General features: G+C 35.1%; 1 protein-coding gene across 1 annotated transcript in view; it reads right to left on the bottom strand.

Moving 5' to 3' along the window:
• LOC116159505 (probable JmjC domain-containing histone demethylation protein 2C) overlaps nt 1-17,046 on the bottom strand; it is a 57,087-nt gene that overhangs the window by 21,501 nt on the left and 18,540 nt on the right. The window contains exon 2 of the mRNA XM_031472484.1: nt 8,841-8,954. Within this exon, the coding sequence (XP_031328344.1) occupies nt 8,841-8,942 (102 nt within the window). The 5' untranslated portion in view covers nt 8,943-8,954. The remainder of the gene's footprint in view (nt 1-8,840; nt 8,955-17,046) is intronic.

Here is a 17,046-nt window from a genome sequence, read left to right as displayed (position 1 = left end):
TTATCCCAATGATAGTGAGGAGTGTGCAGTAGGTCATGTTTATGTGTCTCGTGTTTAGACAATAATCACTCTTTGTATTTATGATATGATTCGAACTCGTACGAAGACGGCTTCGGATGAATCAGTTACGTTCTTAACTTTGAAAGCCCCCTATAAATATTTGTATGGAACTACTTAAACGCGAAACAACTCTTGCATATACGCTGGCTATCTAGTGTAGTATGATCTTTGGACGAACTAAGACAGAGAATAATTCAAGAATGTCGAAATATTGCAAAACCAACATTTGAAAAGGTTCGACAAGAGTTTGAGAATAGATTATAACTGGCGATCAAAAATGAGTTGCTGTCAAGTCGGCTTTGGAAGTTCAAGTTAAATACGATTTTCCATGTTTATTTTTTGATTTGCACGATCATTACTAACCTAAATGTAATGCTATTTGGTATGGTTGGAAAGCATTTTTTCAGAGCTTTCCAACGACGTATCACACATGGGGGGTCACTATTTAAGATTTAAAAGTTGGGGTGGCTTGGGCGCAGGGGGTTGGAGAGGGTGCGTCGCCAACTATGTCATTGTGATTCCCCCTCCGAATTACCGAAACGGATTTTGATTTTTTTAAATATCTCGTTTATTTACTAAGATATGAGGGGTGGTAAGTTTTCAAATTGTCACCCTGTATATTGAGCCCGCAGTTTTTCCTGTTCCCGATTCATTCGAAGTCCTATAAATAACTTTTGTTCCTGTTTGAACCAGCTTCCTGAAAATTAATAACGTCCGTCCTTAATGTCCAAAGTACCCGTACGCCAAATTCAGCGCAATCGGCCACTTTCAAAAAGAGTTAGAGCACACACGGACGGACGGACGGACGACAATACAAAACTATAAAGGATCTAAGGATCCTTAATAATATACTGGGCGCACAAAAAAAATATCGGCAACTAAAGGAGTGTCAGCGTGTGTTTTATCTGGCGTAAATTCGAAGGAACCGTTTCTTGAGCAGTTGAGTACGTTGTCAACGGAGAAGTCACCCAGCTTAGCTAACAGCTTTAGAATAAAATTCGAAGAATGCTTGCAATTATATTTACAAACGCGTTATCCAACTTTCATTCCACAACAAAACATCCGTTTCGTTTATGCGGGAAACACCGAAGCTATTAATAACACACAACGTCCTGTACATTTTAACACCAATAAATTAATGGCGATAAAAACGAACGTATATGAATGAATTAAGTTGAATAAGGTTATGAAAATATGATTGCCTACACCATATCTACAGCTGTCTATTTGGAATTATAACGAGCAAACCGCAAACAACCGTTATAGGAATTTATGCACGAATGTGTTCAAATGACTTCTTTACATGTTTCCTGCAGATTATTAACATGATGGAGACATGTAATGACTCAATAATTTTAGAAAAAAATCCGCCGTGCAGGAAATTGTTTTTGAATAAATTGCTTCGGAGCGCCAGTTTATTTTTAATATTACAAATGTACAGTTAACCGATTAAGTTTGGCTCGACACAAATTCATTACGATGACGTGATGTTCTTGTTCAATAGTAGATACCGGTTATCCATTCCATTGGATTCTTTTCAATACCTTCACGGGCTTCTTTTATCGGCAGGAAAATGTTGAAAAACAAGTTGTAAAAAAATAATCCCACGCTTTTCCATTAGTGCCGTTTGTTTGGTATGTACAAAAAATCGCGCACTTTGATTATCTCGTACAAAAGGAAACGGCCTTATTAGAAATTCGCTGAACGATTAAATAATTTATTATTCACAAATCTGCTCGACGTTGTGACTATAAATTGTTCATAACGGGGTTAAGAGCAACTGAGTATGTGCGTTGTGTTGTCATAGATCAGATAACTTGCAGAATAAGGAGAGACCGACTTGCCAAGCCAAAAACGAGGTCAGGTCTGCGCCATATCGAGCGCGGCCATTCCCACGAAGAAGGCGGTGCAGTATTCGCATCCATCACACTCCGACTCCATAGAATCTTTATTGCCGGTGACTAGTCTGCGGATACCAGCGTCATTTTTTTTTGGTTGAAAGATGTATAGCCAGGAAGCTATTACCTCTATCTAAAGGCGACTGACGCGGTCTCATAAGAAGTGGCTTTACCGGATTTAGTGAAAGGTCAAACCGGTTAGACTACCTACACGGCTACACGTATAGGAAATCTCACACGATATGATTATTGCCATTAGAAGTAATTAATCATTTCGGGTTATAATCACATTTTTCAATAAATAATTTTTCCTTAACGGGAAGGTTACGTTACGCATGTGAAAGTTCCACTTCCTCCAAATCAATTCTTGATGTTGGGTTCAGATTCTTTGTTTTTAAGTTAGAAGTTTTTTTGTAACGCGTGCTATTCGCCCACAATTTTTACGAATAGTCTGACAAGATGATTATTGTCACGCTCGGTGTGACCTTTAAATCCAAATGAGTTCTAACCTAACCACAAGAGACCCCATTATTATTGATTCACTTAACTGTACTATTTATAAAACATTTACCCTCACGTTCCTGTACAAATTGTGATACTCGTGCAACAGACAAGAAATGCGTAGGTAGTCGAAGTAAATCTGAAAGCTATTATAAAGATAGATATTTCGCCGTTTCAGAAACTCCAAAATTGCGATTGAATGCGACACGAATGTGTCAGATTTAGGTAGCGCCTAAGACTATCCTTAATAGTACGGGAAGTGAGGTTTTGCTCTGGCAATTTTTTCAAAATGAATCGATTAACATGAAATTTGAACAGTAGGGAATAGCGACTTTGTGTTTCAATGGTAGAGCGTTGGGCTATAAAGCCGGAGGTCGGGTGTTCGAACCTAGGCTCAGGTAAGAATTTTTCATCTGTGGCAGAAATGGGAATTACCTTAAACCAGTTTCGAACATTCTGCCGGCTACTCCGAATTAGGTTTTCTTGCAGTTTTCCTAGTTCGTAAGGTAAATAGCGGAGTAGTGACCTTCTGCGGAGGCACCTCTAAAAACGAGTCTAAAAAGCAATATGCGGATCACTCTGTAATAGGACCCAGAACAAGAAAGAGATTTAAATAAATAAAATAAATAGCCTATGGTTCATAATATATATCATGCCAAAGGGCGCTTTCGCCATGGGGATAGTTGATGAATTGTTTATTGCAATTTGACCACAGGAATAGATGGAGAAATTAATTCTAAGCAACACATGTTCTATTACATCTTTTTTGTGAAGTTAGTATTTTTCGAGTTAATCGCAATCGAAGGTATCTGTTGATAAAGGCCGATTTTCACATAAGCGGCGCGTCACAGCGCAGTATTTGCTGCTTCCTGAAGTTTGGGTGTTTTTATATGGCGTAATTCACACAATACCACCGCGGTGCGGCAGCAGCTGTTTATTTCAATAATTTTGTTTTTATTTCCAATTAATGTGTTTCGGAATAAATTTTTTTTTAATTAATACAATATATATGCTTTGGAAATAATTACCATAAAACAATTTTTATTATTGTCAATCAATTAATTGGGATTGGGCGTTTGTTAAATCCATTGTACGACATAGATCTTCAATGTCAGATTTTTCTCTTCGTATCTAAGATTTATTTCAGGTATTGATAAAAATTTGCTTAATGAATTATTTGGAATTTCGGAAGTTGATCGAAGCCACTGAGTCTCCCAAATTATTAATTTCGATCAATATTAGGATTTTTATTTTACGCTGTTACATCCAGCATGTGTGCTATGTAAAACGTGAAGTATCGCTTACAGTCTTACCGTACACATAGAACAACCTCAATACACCACGCCGTAGCCTTACTGCGAAAAGAATACCGGTTGAACAAGTATAGTGGACTGAAAGAGTGAAGAATGGGATTGTATTAAGAAAAGTGCAAATAAATGGTTTGGGAGCTTTTTTGGGGAGACGAATGTGGAACTGAAATTAACATTTACTTATATAGCAAAGAAAAAGGAATCAGTAGGTATATAATATTTAATGGAAAGAATGGGTCAAATCCGCTTTGATTCTTTATCGCCGTTGACTAATCCTGTATTGACTTGATGGTCCTTGAATCTTGATATCGCTCTAGAAACTTCGCTACAATACTACTAATGGCCGTTTGCATCGACGAATTTAAGCGGAGCTTAACTTAAGCGTAGTCCATTGTCTCAATAATCGTTGCCATGGACTCCGCTTTTTTTGTCGGTGCAAACAGCCATAAGAGTCCTAAGCCCTTGTTTCCGAAGACTGGTGACTGAGTAATTTGTGAAGAATATGAAGAATCATAAGATGCCCCAAATGTCTAAACGTTACACTATTTCAAAAACCCTGGAGACCATTTAAAAGCAGTAGGTACTTAGACTATGAATACGAAGATGACAACGAATACTCCAGAGCCCCTATAATTCCAAAAATTATTCACATTCCAAAAATCCTGTGGCTACTGAGAAATCTAAAAACTCCAAAAACCTTGAAGACACAAAATTGGAAACGCTGAGAAACTGAAGGACTCATGACTCAAAGAACTTTGGCTATCCGAAAAATTCTTAAATTAGAAAAATCCTCGAGGTCGTAAAGCAAGGGAAATCATATTTAACTTGAACTTCCAAAGGCGACTCAATGTGAATTCTTTTTTGATCGCCCGTTAGAAACAACGCAAATGTGTCTTTGTTCATAAGCTTTCAGTCGTTGATTTCCAGATTTGAACTATATCGTTTTATATGTATACTTGAAACAGTTTTTTTTACTAAGCACTTGTTTTTCCATAGAGATACGATCAAGTCACCAAGGTCAATTTACAGGTAAAGTAGCTCTGTTTATAAGATTCTAGGCAGATCTAGCCAGATTTTAATTATATCACTTTGTTCCATTTTTAATATCTACATACTCGTAGTTCACTAGTATATTAAGAAACAAGTGTCTTTAAGTCTTTAAAGCATGTGCAACGTACGGGAGCACCTTTAAACGTTACATGTGCTTTAAATACTATGAAATCATATTGACGTAATACTCGAATACTTATCTTATAAAGTGAACCGATTATGAATGACTTCGGTTGAAAAAGATTATACACCGGTATGCGGTAAATTCGCCCCGGAAGACTCGCCCCGGTAAATTCGCCCCCGGAATATTCGCCCCCAAGTAAATTCGCCCCCGGAATATTCGCCCCAAGTAAATTCGCCCCCAACAAATTCGCCCCCGGAATATTCGCCCCCGTAGCATTCGCCTCATAACATTTATTACCACTCGGAAGTAATGTTGGTTTAAATTAATTAAATAAATATTTGCAAAAATTACGATATTTGGAACTCAATACGGCGAGACTGACAATTCGAAATTGTTCATATTCAATCGTCTCTCACCTGTTAAAGGCTGATTCAACGGTTCAACGTCAACCGTATGTTTACAATACATTTTACAACAAATTGCGTTTACAAAGGAGTCTAATTACTCAGCCATTTATGGATGTATTGAAAGGTTTTTGGCATCAATGTACAAACAAAGGATGATTCTTTCTTTAGACTTACATTTCAAAATTGGTCCAGATTTGATGTAAATTTGTGTTGAAAAACACCAACATTGATGAAGTTTGCTGAAGTATCAAATCATAATTAAAATAATCTAAAAAAATCTAACTCCAAACATCCCACTTCTTTAAAATATAAAAAAAAGTTTGCTTACATATTTATTAGTTAAGTAGCAATTAGTCTGCTACGGTACTCTTGTACTCGTTCCAAATTCAGCCCGTCGGATCAGCCTTAAATTTGAGAATTTTTGTAAAAAATGTGCAAATGCCATAAAAGTTTTAAAATGTCCAAAGTATCCACTTGAGATCAAAAAATGTTGAACGTTGACCATTTACCAAAAATTTAGACCTTAAAAAGACAATGAATTTAGTATATACTTTGTGTCCTACTATTATGTATAAAAATGACATTACAGACACGTTTTTATTACTGATGCCATAAGAGTTCCTTTTTTGCTGTTGTCAGTTTGATTTTCAGATTTTTGTATTACGAAAGGTGAAATATTGTGTTTGATTTACAATAAAATAAACTCTTCGTCTATTAGGATTGTCATATTTAAAATCTTAGAAAATCGTGCACAAAATTTTGTTTTAAAGTAAATCTAACTACCTACTTAATTAAAAAATAATACAAAACTTACCAGCACCACGTGAAACCGATCTTCTTCAATACTCAAAACTATTTTTTTACACGGGTTTATACCAAACTCAAAATCCGTGTTCAAGCCAAGTATTGATCCGAAAGTTAAAAAAAGGCCGTAGAATCGTTAACCAAAAATCAAAGTTCGTATTCGCGCCAAATTATAACAAGTAGGAACATAAAAAGTTTCAAAACAAATACACCACCAATGACCAAACGAGCCATCAAACGTTCTGTTAGGAAGAAATTAAGAAGCTAACAACTCAGTCGATCAAAAATGTCATTTAAATTAGATTATATATTACCTTCTTTTGTAATACAAGAGTTAAGGTGGATTTTCCATATGTCATGTCTGAAATAATAGAAGTCATTAAATCATTGTGAATATAGGATTTATTTCCTTTGGATGTCAAATCCTTTGCAAATTACCCTTACTTTATTCAACCTTATCTTAATTACCTATTCATATTTTAGTTAACAGGTATTTGAGTGCTATTATTCTACCCCCTTTATGTAGGTATACACAGTTATTACAAAAAAAATTAAAATTAAACAAAATTCATTTTATGAACTGCTGGCCCTGTTACCTCCGAGGATTAATAAATCTTATGGGGCGAATCCTACGGGAGCGGAATCGCAGGGGGCGAATCTTCCAGAAGCGAATTTGTCGGGGACGAACTTGCCGGGGCGAATTTTCCGGGGCGAATCTTTCTGTGGCGAATCTTTCTGGGGCGAATCTTACGCAGGCGAATAGTCCGGGCGCGAATTTACTTGGGGGCGAATTTTCCGGGGCGAATTTTCTGGGGCGAATCTTACGGAGGCGAATAGTCCGGGGGCGAATTTACTTGGGGGCGAGTTTTCTTGGGGGCGAATATTCCGGAGGCGAATTTTCAGGGGCGAATTTACCGGGGCGAATTTTCGGGGGCGAATCATCCTACAATCTATACACCGTCTATTCAGTGGCTTGTTGCAAAAGCAGAAGAAAAGTTGGTACCATGCAAAATCCAAATGAAAATCCGGTTACGTGACTTAAATAAGCCCCCCAGGTACGATCATGAAATTAATAAAAATGGCTAAAGAGCATCTTAATTAAGCATATTCAATGGCTAAAGAGCATCTTAATTAAGCATATTCAACAAAAAACATTTGCGGGAGAAGTCCTAAATTTTTCACAATCTTACTTAAAAGTTTACTTCATTTCATCGAAATGTGCGATTATCTTACTCCAAATTTCATGATTGCTTTTAAGTTGGTACACAGTAACATTCCTGAGTGCCAACTTAATTTCTGAAGAGGTTATGTTATTTTTACACGATTTAATAAACGTTAAAAAATGATGTACATGATGATACATGTGTTTCTAATTATACCATAATAGCAGTAAGTAGTTCTCTATATAGTTTACATCACTCATACTCATGTGTACATTATTTACAGGTGGGCAGCAATTTTCGAGTTTGCACTTAATTTTTTCATTTGTGTAAAGGGCCCCACACGGTACCATTGATCAGTCGTTTCAGACCGATCGAAAGGACGAATCGATAATGTATGTTAAGGTCGTTAACGCTTTACTTAAACAATCGTAAGTTACATAAATTACGTTTGCGAGTTGGGGAGAGTTTCTTTTGTTGAGTGGGGACGTTTTTAACGCGTCCTTTCGAAGCTGTGATTATCAAAGCTATTGGTCATTGACGAAGTTTATAAAATTTTGTGGTGGTCCTTTAAAATACTGGAATCAAGGGGAAAAACTCGGCTGGTTTCGTGACGGTTAAAGAGCGTGTAATGTGTTTACGCTAAATTCTCGGGCAGTCAGCCATATTTGTTTGGTTGAAGGCGCAGTTCGTAATTTTTTATAATACATTTGTGCAGAAGCAAGTTCACCAAAGTGGTGTAAGAAGTTTAACTGTTGCTCGATTACGCAAAAAGTTAAAAGTTTCTACCGTCCGAACAGTAACCGAAAATTTGATATCTTATTGATCAAGGCAAGGAATTTTTTATGTGGCTTCTTCATTAGCGGATCCGTAAAATAATGTGCCATTTGTGTTAAGTACTTAAGTACTTAAAACTCACAATACCGTGCAATTTTGGCGCGGTGCTATTCGCTACTTAGCAGCACTCGATCTTTTGGACGATATTAGATAAGGCCTCTGCGTTAGTATGAATCAAATGTCATATCAAACTAATTTAAACATTTCAACTAAACCGGGCTCATTGACTAACCCGTATGTGTGTGTAACTTCCGAGATTGATCTCTAATTCCCAGATAGTTCGAATATTCAGATGAATGCGTAAATTTACAGCTACTTACATCTGCAAATTAATAAAAAATGTATGGTCTTCCGCTTTCGTAGTGTTTTGGTGTTGACTGTAGGTTGTTTTACTTTAACGTCCATGAATTGTATATTGCAATAGATAAAAAAATAGAACACACTACAAACTTAAAATTGACGTCAAAATCCAGCCTTTGTCGTTTTCAAACACGGCTCATGTACCTATATGATGTATACGCTCACTGTCAGTAAAATGAAACTTTACGACAGACTGCTTTGCAATAAATTCCCTAAGAAAATCATTGCATTTCAGGTACGGTTGTGAGAAATTACATACTGAAAATGGAAGGCACTACTTCACAGGTTGCACAGGGAATAGTAATATTTTAATAGTAAGAGTAACTTACCTTGTATTGCTTCAGCTGCTTGTAATCTCTAAAGGCTAGTTCTTTATCAAATAAAAATTCTATTGGCTGTAAGTGGAGTGGAACGTCTACGGTGGAAACCATCGCAACAAATGTCTGAAAAAGAAAAAAATGAGTTAGTGTAAATCATTTGTAGTCAGAGATCGATTACATCTGCATCCCATACAGCAAAACTAATGTGCTTCATATCTGTTTGCACTTTGCGAAGGTAATATCTGAGAAAGCATTTATTATGCAATGGTCACGTTTGCTTATTTATATATTTAGTTTTACCGATTCCACGAGTAAGTACTTATTATATTATCACAGTCACATTAATACTTTATTCTGGGACATTGAATAGATCTTAAAAATTAAATTCAAAAACCGTAAATACAATATTACTAATATTAGGCATTTGATCGTCTTAATAATATAATATAATATGTGTGTTATAAACACTAGGTATACTGACTACTAAGACTGATATAATTAGTAATGTGAATTGTGAAACGTAAATCCAAGTAATAAAAAATCCAATAAATGAAAAAAGATCACACATTGGCGGGTAATTTATCCGTATAAATAATTAACTTTACATACTATGCACTGGCAATAATAATAAGACAGGTGAACCATTCAAGAAATTGAAGGTAGTAATATTGGTATTTTGTGTTGTGGAAAATACCTATTCATCAAAGATTGATTGTGAACTTTCACTTCTGATAAATTTACTAGTAGCGTAACTATTTACACACTCCATTTTTTTTATTTTTAAGTTAAAAATGGAGGCTTTATTTGCGACACACTATTTTGGATGCCTACATTCAATATTGAATGAGCAAGACTATTTTTAAAGTTTACGTCTCATATCGCCAGCTGTCGAGTTCAATATTCTGTTGGAACAGGTGACTTTGAAGTAAATTTTTTTGGAATTAACGAAGCAATTCTTTCAAAGCCATTTCCCTTATATCTCGAAAAATTAAAGTGATTTCCGTAGAAAAAAGGAGGTTTAGTTGTGAAGCTTACGTTTCAATTCAATCTCAATTAGGCAAATTGCCAACGTAAAGGGACTATATGTAAATTTGTAAAAAAAGTAACGTATGGGCGAAAATTCATTGAATTTGAACAATCCTTGCCAATGACGCACGACAAAGAAAATATAGTAACTTGTTTGGCTCCAACGATGCTATTTTGAGAATTTCATTCAATAAAATAGAATCAACCTTCCGAATATCGGGAACTTTTTAAATCGAATACCCGGTGGGGTCAATTCAATTCAACCCCAGTGTTTATTTTACTTATAGTGAGGCTTACCATAATTGTGTGGCACTAAACCGGGACAGAGCCACTAGTAAACACAATCAAGTATAAATAGTACACAACTCTTACTTAAAGCGCATTTTTCTTAACGGAAATAGCTTTTGTTTTGACATCACCAATGGATATATTTCTTGCAGACGTCTCAATCGCTCTTTGTGAGTACCCTCTTCCGACAATCCGTTCTTGAGGTATACCTACTGCAAAAAATTCCAGGACTCTAGGACCATTCCCCTAGAAGTAATTCGAAACGGCAGAAGTGGGTAAAATGCAAAATGCGCTAAAAATAAAAATTGTAGGTAAAAAATGTTTTATTCAAACAACCATTTACACTCATTTATCATACCAATCGTACTTTGCGTTTTACTTTTGTTAACAAATTATTATGTTGCTTAATTTTTTCATAAAAATCACTACAATTTTTTCATAAAAATCACTACATGTAACACGGTTATTGTGTCGAGGGGAAATATTTCGTCAATATATCTAGAATTTTACGGTAATTTTGTATTTGCATGTTCACGAGTAAGTAATTCAAGAACAAGCCCAGTTTTGAAGGCACACTTCAGAGAAAGAACAAAAAGAAGGTACAAGTTCTTACGAAATATTTGGAGTTTGCATTGGAAAAATAGTGACCATACGAAATGAAATGATGAGTACTTTATACGACGTTTTGTCAGCAATTATAAATTTTATATTGAATGGTAATTAGGTCATATATTTTCTGTTTTTTTAATAGAAACACTCCATCAAACCGGTGGATTGCAAATTAATTTCGACATCACCTTTGAAGTGGATTTGATCAATTTAATTAGCGTGAAAATGCAAGAAGCAGACAGTACAAACCCATAATAAAGTCGTTCAATTTATCCAAATGAGACTGCAATTATGTCTAAAGGTGAAAATCAAAGGTAATTAGAACTGCTTTCCTGTTACTTTTTACTAAGAGAGTCAATACGCAGCTTTTTTTCGCGCGCTGTTAATAAAGTTCAATCAATTCAATATGACTAACTAGGAATGTAATCAAAATTGATCGCAATTTATATGTGCATACATCAGCGCCAATAAAAAAAAACTTTCATAACTTAAAATATGCGGCACATGTGATGATCAGAATACCTGATTAACTTCGTCAGTAGGAATTTCTCTGATGAAAGATCATTAGCATTTCCCAACCGGTTTAAAAGTTTACTTCCTTTGTGAATGTCAGATTAGATTTAGTTCATTAATTAAGTTTTTGTTGTTTTTAAAATTAGTCCGCTTCAAAACCATACCTAATTAGGATCTGATTACTAATGAGTGATGTAAGAGGTGAAACGTTTAGAGAACAACATTCGCGACTTTAGGCCTCTATCATTATTTATTATTAGTAATTTGCATTTATTACTCAGGTAAAAATTGCAATTGAATTGACACGAGATAAAGATTAGAATATAATTATTGAATAAGTAGGTGTGCACGAATATATTAATTTTATATACGCCGTTGTCCCCAATAAAAGTTCTAATTGGAACTGGATCTAATCATTTCGCTCATTTTGCAAATAGGTATACAGGTTGAACATTTCTTCTTCAAAACATGATTTTTTAAAGGAAACTTTGTATGATATCCAAAATTATAAAAAGGTTGCTACCAATCTACATAGGTACTTTAAATTTCTGGTCGGTGGCGTACTTCTGCATGGCATTTTTTTTATGGCAACTACTTTTTCTATTATATTTGTTAACACATTTATTCATTCATTATTTTCATTTTTGTAGATGTTAAACATACAATTATTCACATTATTCAATATTATATTGGAGAAAGAAAAGTGCTTGTACCTCCGAGATCCAGAAATTTTCTGGTAGAAGACCTTGGTGGTGTAGGGTTCGACAATAAAAGTGCAGCAATCGTCGAAGATGACACAGTAAATGTTGGGACATTTTTTGCAGTGGTTCCCTCATCTTGGAGTATAGTACAGACGTCAGACATGTTTTTACAAAATAGAAGCCATCAAACGTGTGAAACCGACATCCAACCTACGGATTCTTTTGAAAAAATTTTTTTCTACAATTTTTTACACACTGGTACATAACTTTACTCGCTTTAATCTAGATTGCGATAGACAATATGATATTACGACCGTGATGTCTGGTAGTCACAAAGTGCAAATTTAAAAAAAAATTGAAAATTCGGAGAAACCTAGCTAGAATCCACGATTTAAAAAAGTATAAACATTCTAAAGATTGACGGAGCTGCATAATATAAAACTCAAAAATCAAAAACTTCAATAGATCCAATTTCAAAATTTTGTACCTATTTTAAAGTTTGAATGTTGAAAAGTTCTGCAGAAAACTGATTGATTGGGAATGGTCCTAAAAAGCAGGGGCGTATGATCCAAGCGAATGCCTTATGGCATCACTCATTGTTTTAGGTATCTCGAGTTGGTGCACGTTTTCAAATGATTAAGGTTGCTAACACTCAGATCGCCTAACTGGATTTTTACTGAAGAATACTGATTGAAGTCTTCAATTTTGGTGGTAGAACTTATCATGTACCACGAACTATCTCTGTAAACAGTCTAAACGTTGGGTCAATTGTTTTTTATGGAAATGGGTATTACGTATACCAAAATATCACCGTCCTTCGATTGTCCATTGGGCGGAATAAGATTATAAATTCGTTCGCTGCATTTCTTATTAAATAGCGGAAGTTTTAGATCCTGTTTTAGATAGATTGAGCCTGCTTTTCTGAAATGGTAATATCTACCTTTTCGTTTGGATGTATCGGTAACGAGATCTTCTCATAACTTTCGCTAGTTTTTCACTATCTTTTTACGGTTTTCCTGTCTTGGCTAACATATTCACTTCGTGTGTCCAAAGAGGGTACTACAAAACTTAATCATTCAAAAAATCACAATTTCAAATACTGAAAAATTAAAAACATCAATCAAAAATTTCTAATAAACGTTCCAAGTGTTAACCTCCAGATTCGAAAAGATTCCTAGGAATTCGGAAGGAATCTAAGGAAACTTTTTTAAAGAAAATTTTTGTAGGGAATGGTAACTTCTGACAAGATGAAATTTATGAATGAATTTATACCTTGGGCTAAAAAAACCCATTTGTTCTTTTTTAGTATCCCGGGAGGTTTTCAGAAATCCACATGCCATGAAGCTGGCTGTTATCGCTATACGCTTGCTTTTGTATCAATTTTTAATTTAATGATCGTCCAGTGAAGTCTTTACGTGTGCGCGGCCTTTCTCATTTTGTTTACCATCTGCATCTCATTATATAAATCAAACGCTGTTTGCATATTCGATGCACACGTTCCGAAGTAAATTTGTGTAGCTCCGTAATTAGAAATTCTCCGCTAGTTCTCTAAACGATGCATTTTTGTACAAAATGACCAATAAATTTGCTAATTGGAAGTTTAAATCTAAAAATTGAAGGACGAACTGATCTATAATTTCGTGAAGTGACCCAAATTTCTCCATCACTGTATCGTCGACGTTTAATCGATTGGAAAATGTTCAACAAGAACAACAGAAAAGTATTAGACTTTTGTGATCTAGTTAGGCTGTCGCTATGATTTGGGTGGCCTTATTTGATTAATGTTCAAGTGTTAAATTGACCGTTATGACCTAGAACCTTTCCAAACAAAAGGACCAAACGAGAGACTGAGAATATTTCAGCATATGTCAACTATAAATATTCCTCTTGCCTTTCCTTCGTTCCGCGAACCCTCGTAACCTGCGTATCGTTTCCCAGTTCACGTGTTTTAGAAACGCCACATAATCCGACTATATATTGAATTACAAAGGTTAAAAGAAATTCTGCAACCATCCGTCTCCGTAATTGATTTGGACGTCTAAATACAATTTAACAATTTTGGTTTCTAATTAGCAATTCAAATTTGTGTTTATAGTAATCGTCCAATTACATAGTCGCCCATGCAGAGTAATCGTCGATTAAATAACAAAGTTTGGGAAAGCCGAAACAATGTACAATAAAAAAAAAGTACGCACTCATTCGTCTATCCCAATTTCCATTAATTGGTATTTAAATTTTACCTGTCATTGTTTGGAAGGTCATGATTTAGGATCAAAACAAAAGTCGTGAACAACACACCCGTCACGACTGCTCGAGCGGAGAGAATGTGGGTTGAAAATGATTTATTTGTGTGCATGATTCATAAAATTAATTTCCAATAAACAAAGCTTAACATGAAGTTTTCCTCGATTTTTATTTGTCATAATTCAGATCTATTTTTATTCATTGTAAATATGACAGGTAAGGTAATTGTAAAACCACAAATAATGCTGATGGCAGTCGGAAGCTATTGCTAAATTTCATAGGGATCTACCAAGAAATAGTTATCGTGCACATTTTTTTTCAACAAAACAAAACTACCCTTTTGACATCTCCGTTAGTTATGAACCGAATGCATGAAATTCAATATGCGCATAGCTTTAGCCATATAAAACACAATTCCAAAAGTTGAACCTAATCGATCAGCATTCATAGTGCCCTTTGCGCATCTCGACCATTTACAGACCGAATTGCAAACTTTCTTATTTATGGAGGGATTTAAATAAAATTCGATACATAGGCACTTGGAATAAAACCAAATTTTACGCCAGTTTCAAAATTTCGTTTTGCGCATGCGCAGTGCCAACTTTCTGATTTATAAGGGGATTTAAATGAAATTTGGTACATAACCACTTGGAATAAAAGAAAATTTAACATCAGTTTCAAAATTTGGTTTTGCGCATGCGCAGCTTATTTATGGAGGCATTCAAATGAAATTTCATACATATACACTGTAAATAAAAGCAAAACTAGCATCAGGTTTAAAATTTGGTTTTGCACATGCTATAGCCATACCCAGGAGCTCGTTTGCTATATTTGTTTAATTTATTTTAAGGCTGATATATCTGAACAACAGCAGTAAACTTGTTCACTCGAACTAACTTCACCTGGGTTATTCACTTCATCGAAATTTTAAATTTTTTGTGAATCGTTGAGCTGGAGATTTGGTATTCTTTCACGGATCTACCTGATATCTGCTTTCTTTAAATTCTTTCGATATGCTATATGCCTACGGTACTCTTTTACGTTCTGACACTAAAAGAGTACCTCGAGTTTACCAGAGAATACTAAGGATTACCACAAGAGAATATCAATATCCGTTTCAAAATATCACGGAATAGCACTATGCGTAAAACGACTCGATTCCACTTGAAAGCAAGAAAATGTACCTGGGGGCTTCTTGAAAGTAAATTGGTTTGTGCGTTTTATTTGCTCTGTGTATCAAGCGTTGCTGAGCTGTTATTTATTAGCAGAGTTTATCATGTGTGGACTCATCTAGCTAGAGGAAAGTAACCGTTTCCTTTAGAATTCAGTTTACATAAAGTCTCCTCCAGCGGCTCCAGCTGAGTTGAATGCATTAGTAAGATTTGTAAATTGTTAGTGAAAGGGGATAAGAATAACCAATCATTATTTGGCCAAGAAAGCGTTAAGTTAGTATACCGCGTGATACAAAATAACTGCAGACAGATTGAATTGGGAGTTAAAATTGTTGTATTTTTTTTTAATGCATTACCGGTTATAGTTTTTATTTCATACTATCTAGTAATCGCCGCTTTCCCAGACTGATTTGAGTCTGGTAAATCGTATTTTACCAGACTGAAAATTTTTACCAGACTGGAAATTTTGCCTAGCAACCGAACTGACATCCATCTAAACGTATGCATTGATATTTGTCAAACTACTGTCAGATCAAACAAATCAAGTGATCGACTTTTGCTTTTATTTTAATGTGTACCTACAACATTCTAATCAAAATGGTATTTTAATAGAAATAGAGCAGTATGAAATAATAGTTATTTATCGTATAAGTGTGTTATATTACAAATAAGTCACGCGAGAAAAAAGTAAGCCCACGAGGCCGTCAGGCCGAGTGGGGTTATTTTCTCAAGTGACTTATTTGTAATTAACACACGTGCATCATACAAAACTTTATCCAACACCTCCTCAAGCTGGTTTAAAACGTGGAAATCTTAAAAACTGCGTGTTCCGCGAAAAGCTAGGGTGCATGGAATACAAAAGCAATAATTCGTTGCTATGGGGAATAATAAACAACAAAAAATTTAGTCAGAAAATTTTCTGAATAATGGCAGATTTGCAAGAACCCCTTTTTGTTCCTGAAGAAGTAATGAAACAGGCTGAGGCAGCATGTCTTAGTTTGCTGCCAAGAAAATCTAAATACAATTACGACAAAGAGTTCCGCCAGTTTGAAGAATAATTAATAAAAGAATGTTCCTGTACTTTATCTTGCTAGTGAGTTATTTTACGTCCATAACTCATTAGTGGGTTATATTATACCTTACTCGTTTAATTTCGTCATGATAATGACTGGATAACATAGAGGTGTTGGATAATAGTTATTTATGTATTAAGGGCATAATAGCAATGTTTATATTCTCGAGGGCGACGAGTTAAAAGCTCGAGGGCCTATGGCCCGAGAGCTTTTTAGTCGCCCGAGAGTATAAACATCAGTTTATGCCCGTGGTACATACACAATTTTATGTTTTACAAATAGTTTTCTTCGTCAAAATTCGTTTACAAAATAATTCATTATGTTTGATCGAGTATGCGTGGTTCGAATTTGTTAATGTGATTGAAACCATCCAAACGTCAAACGTAATTTTAAATAATTCAATTCATCGTGAATGAGGAAGAAGTTCCAGAAACTATACGAAATAAAGCCAATCTTGTGGTTTAGTAAATATTGACAATCAATAATTGACGTTTCTAATTTTCAATGACCTGCAAATATTGTTTGTTTTGTCATTAAGTATAAATGAGTTACTATGGTGCTACTTAATGCCCTAGGGCATAAAGTGGTA

The sequence above is a fragment of the Photinus pyralis genome, unplaced genomic scaffold (assembly GCF_008802855.1).
Source record: "Photinus pyralis isolate 1611_PpyrPB1 unplaced genomic scaffold, Ppyr1.3 Ppyr1.4_LG1, whole genome shotgun sequence".
Lineage (NCBI taxonomy): Eukaryota > Metazoa > Arthropoda > Insecta > Coleoptera > Lampyridae > Photinus > Photinus pyralis.
This window is presented reverse-complemented; position numbering and strand designations above follow the sequence as displayed.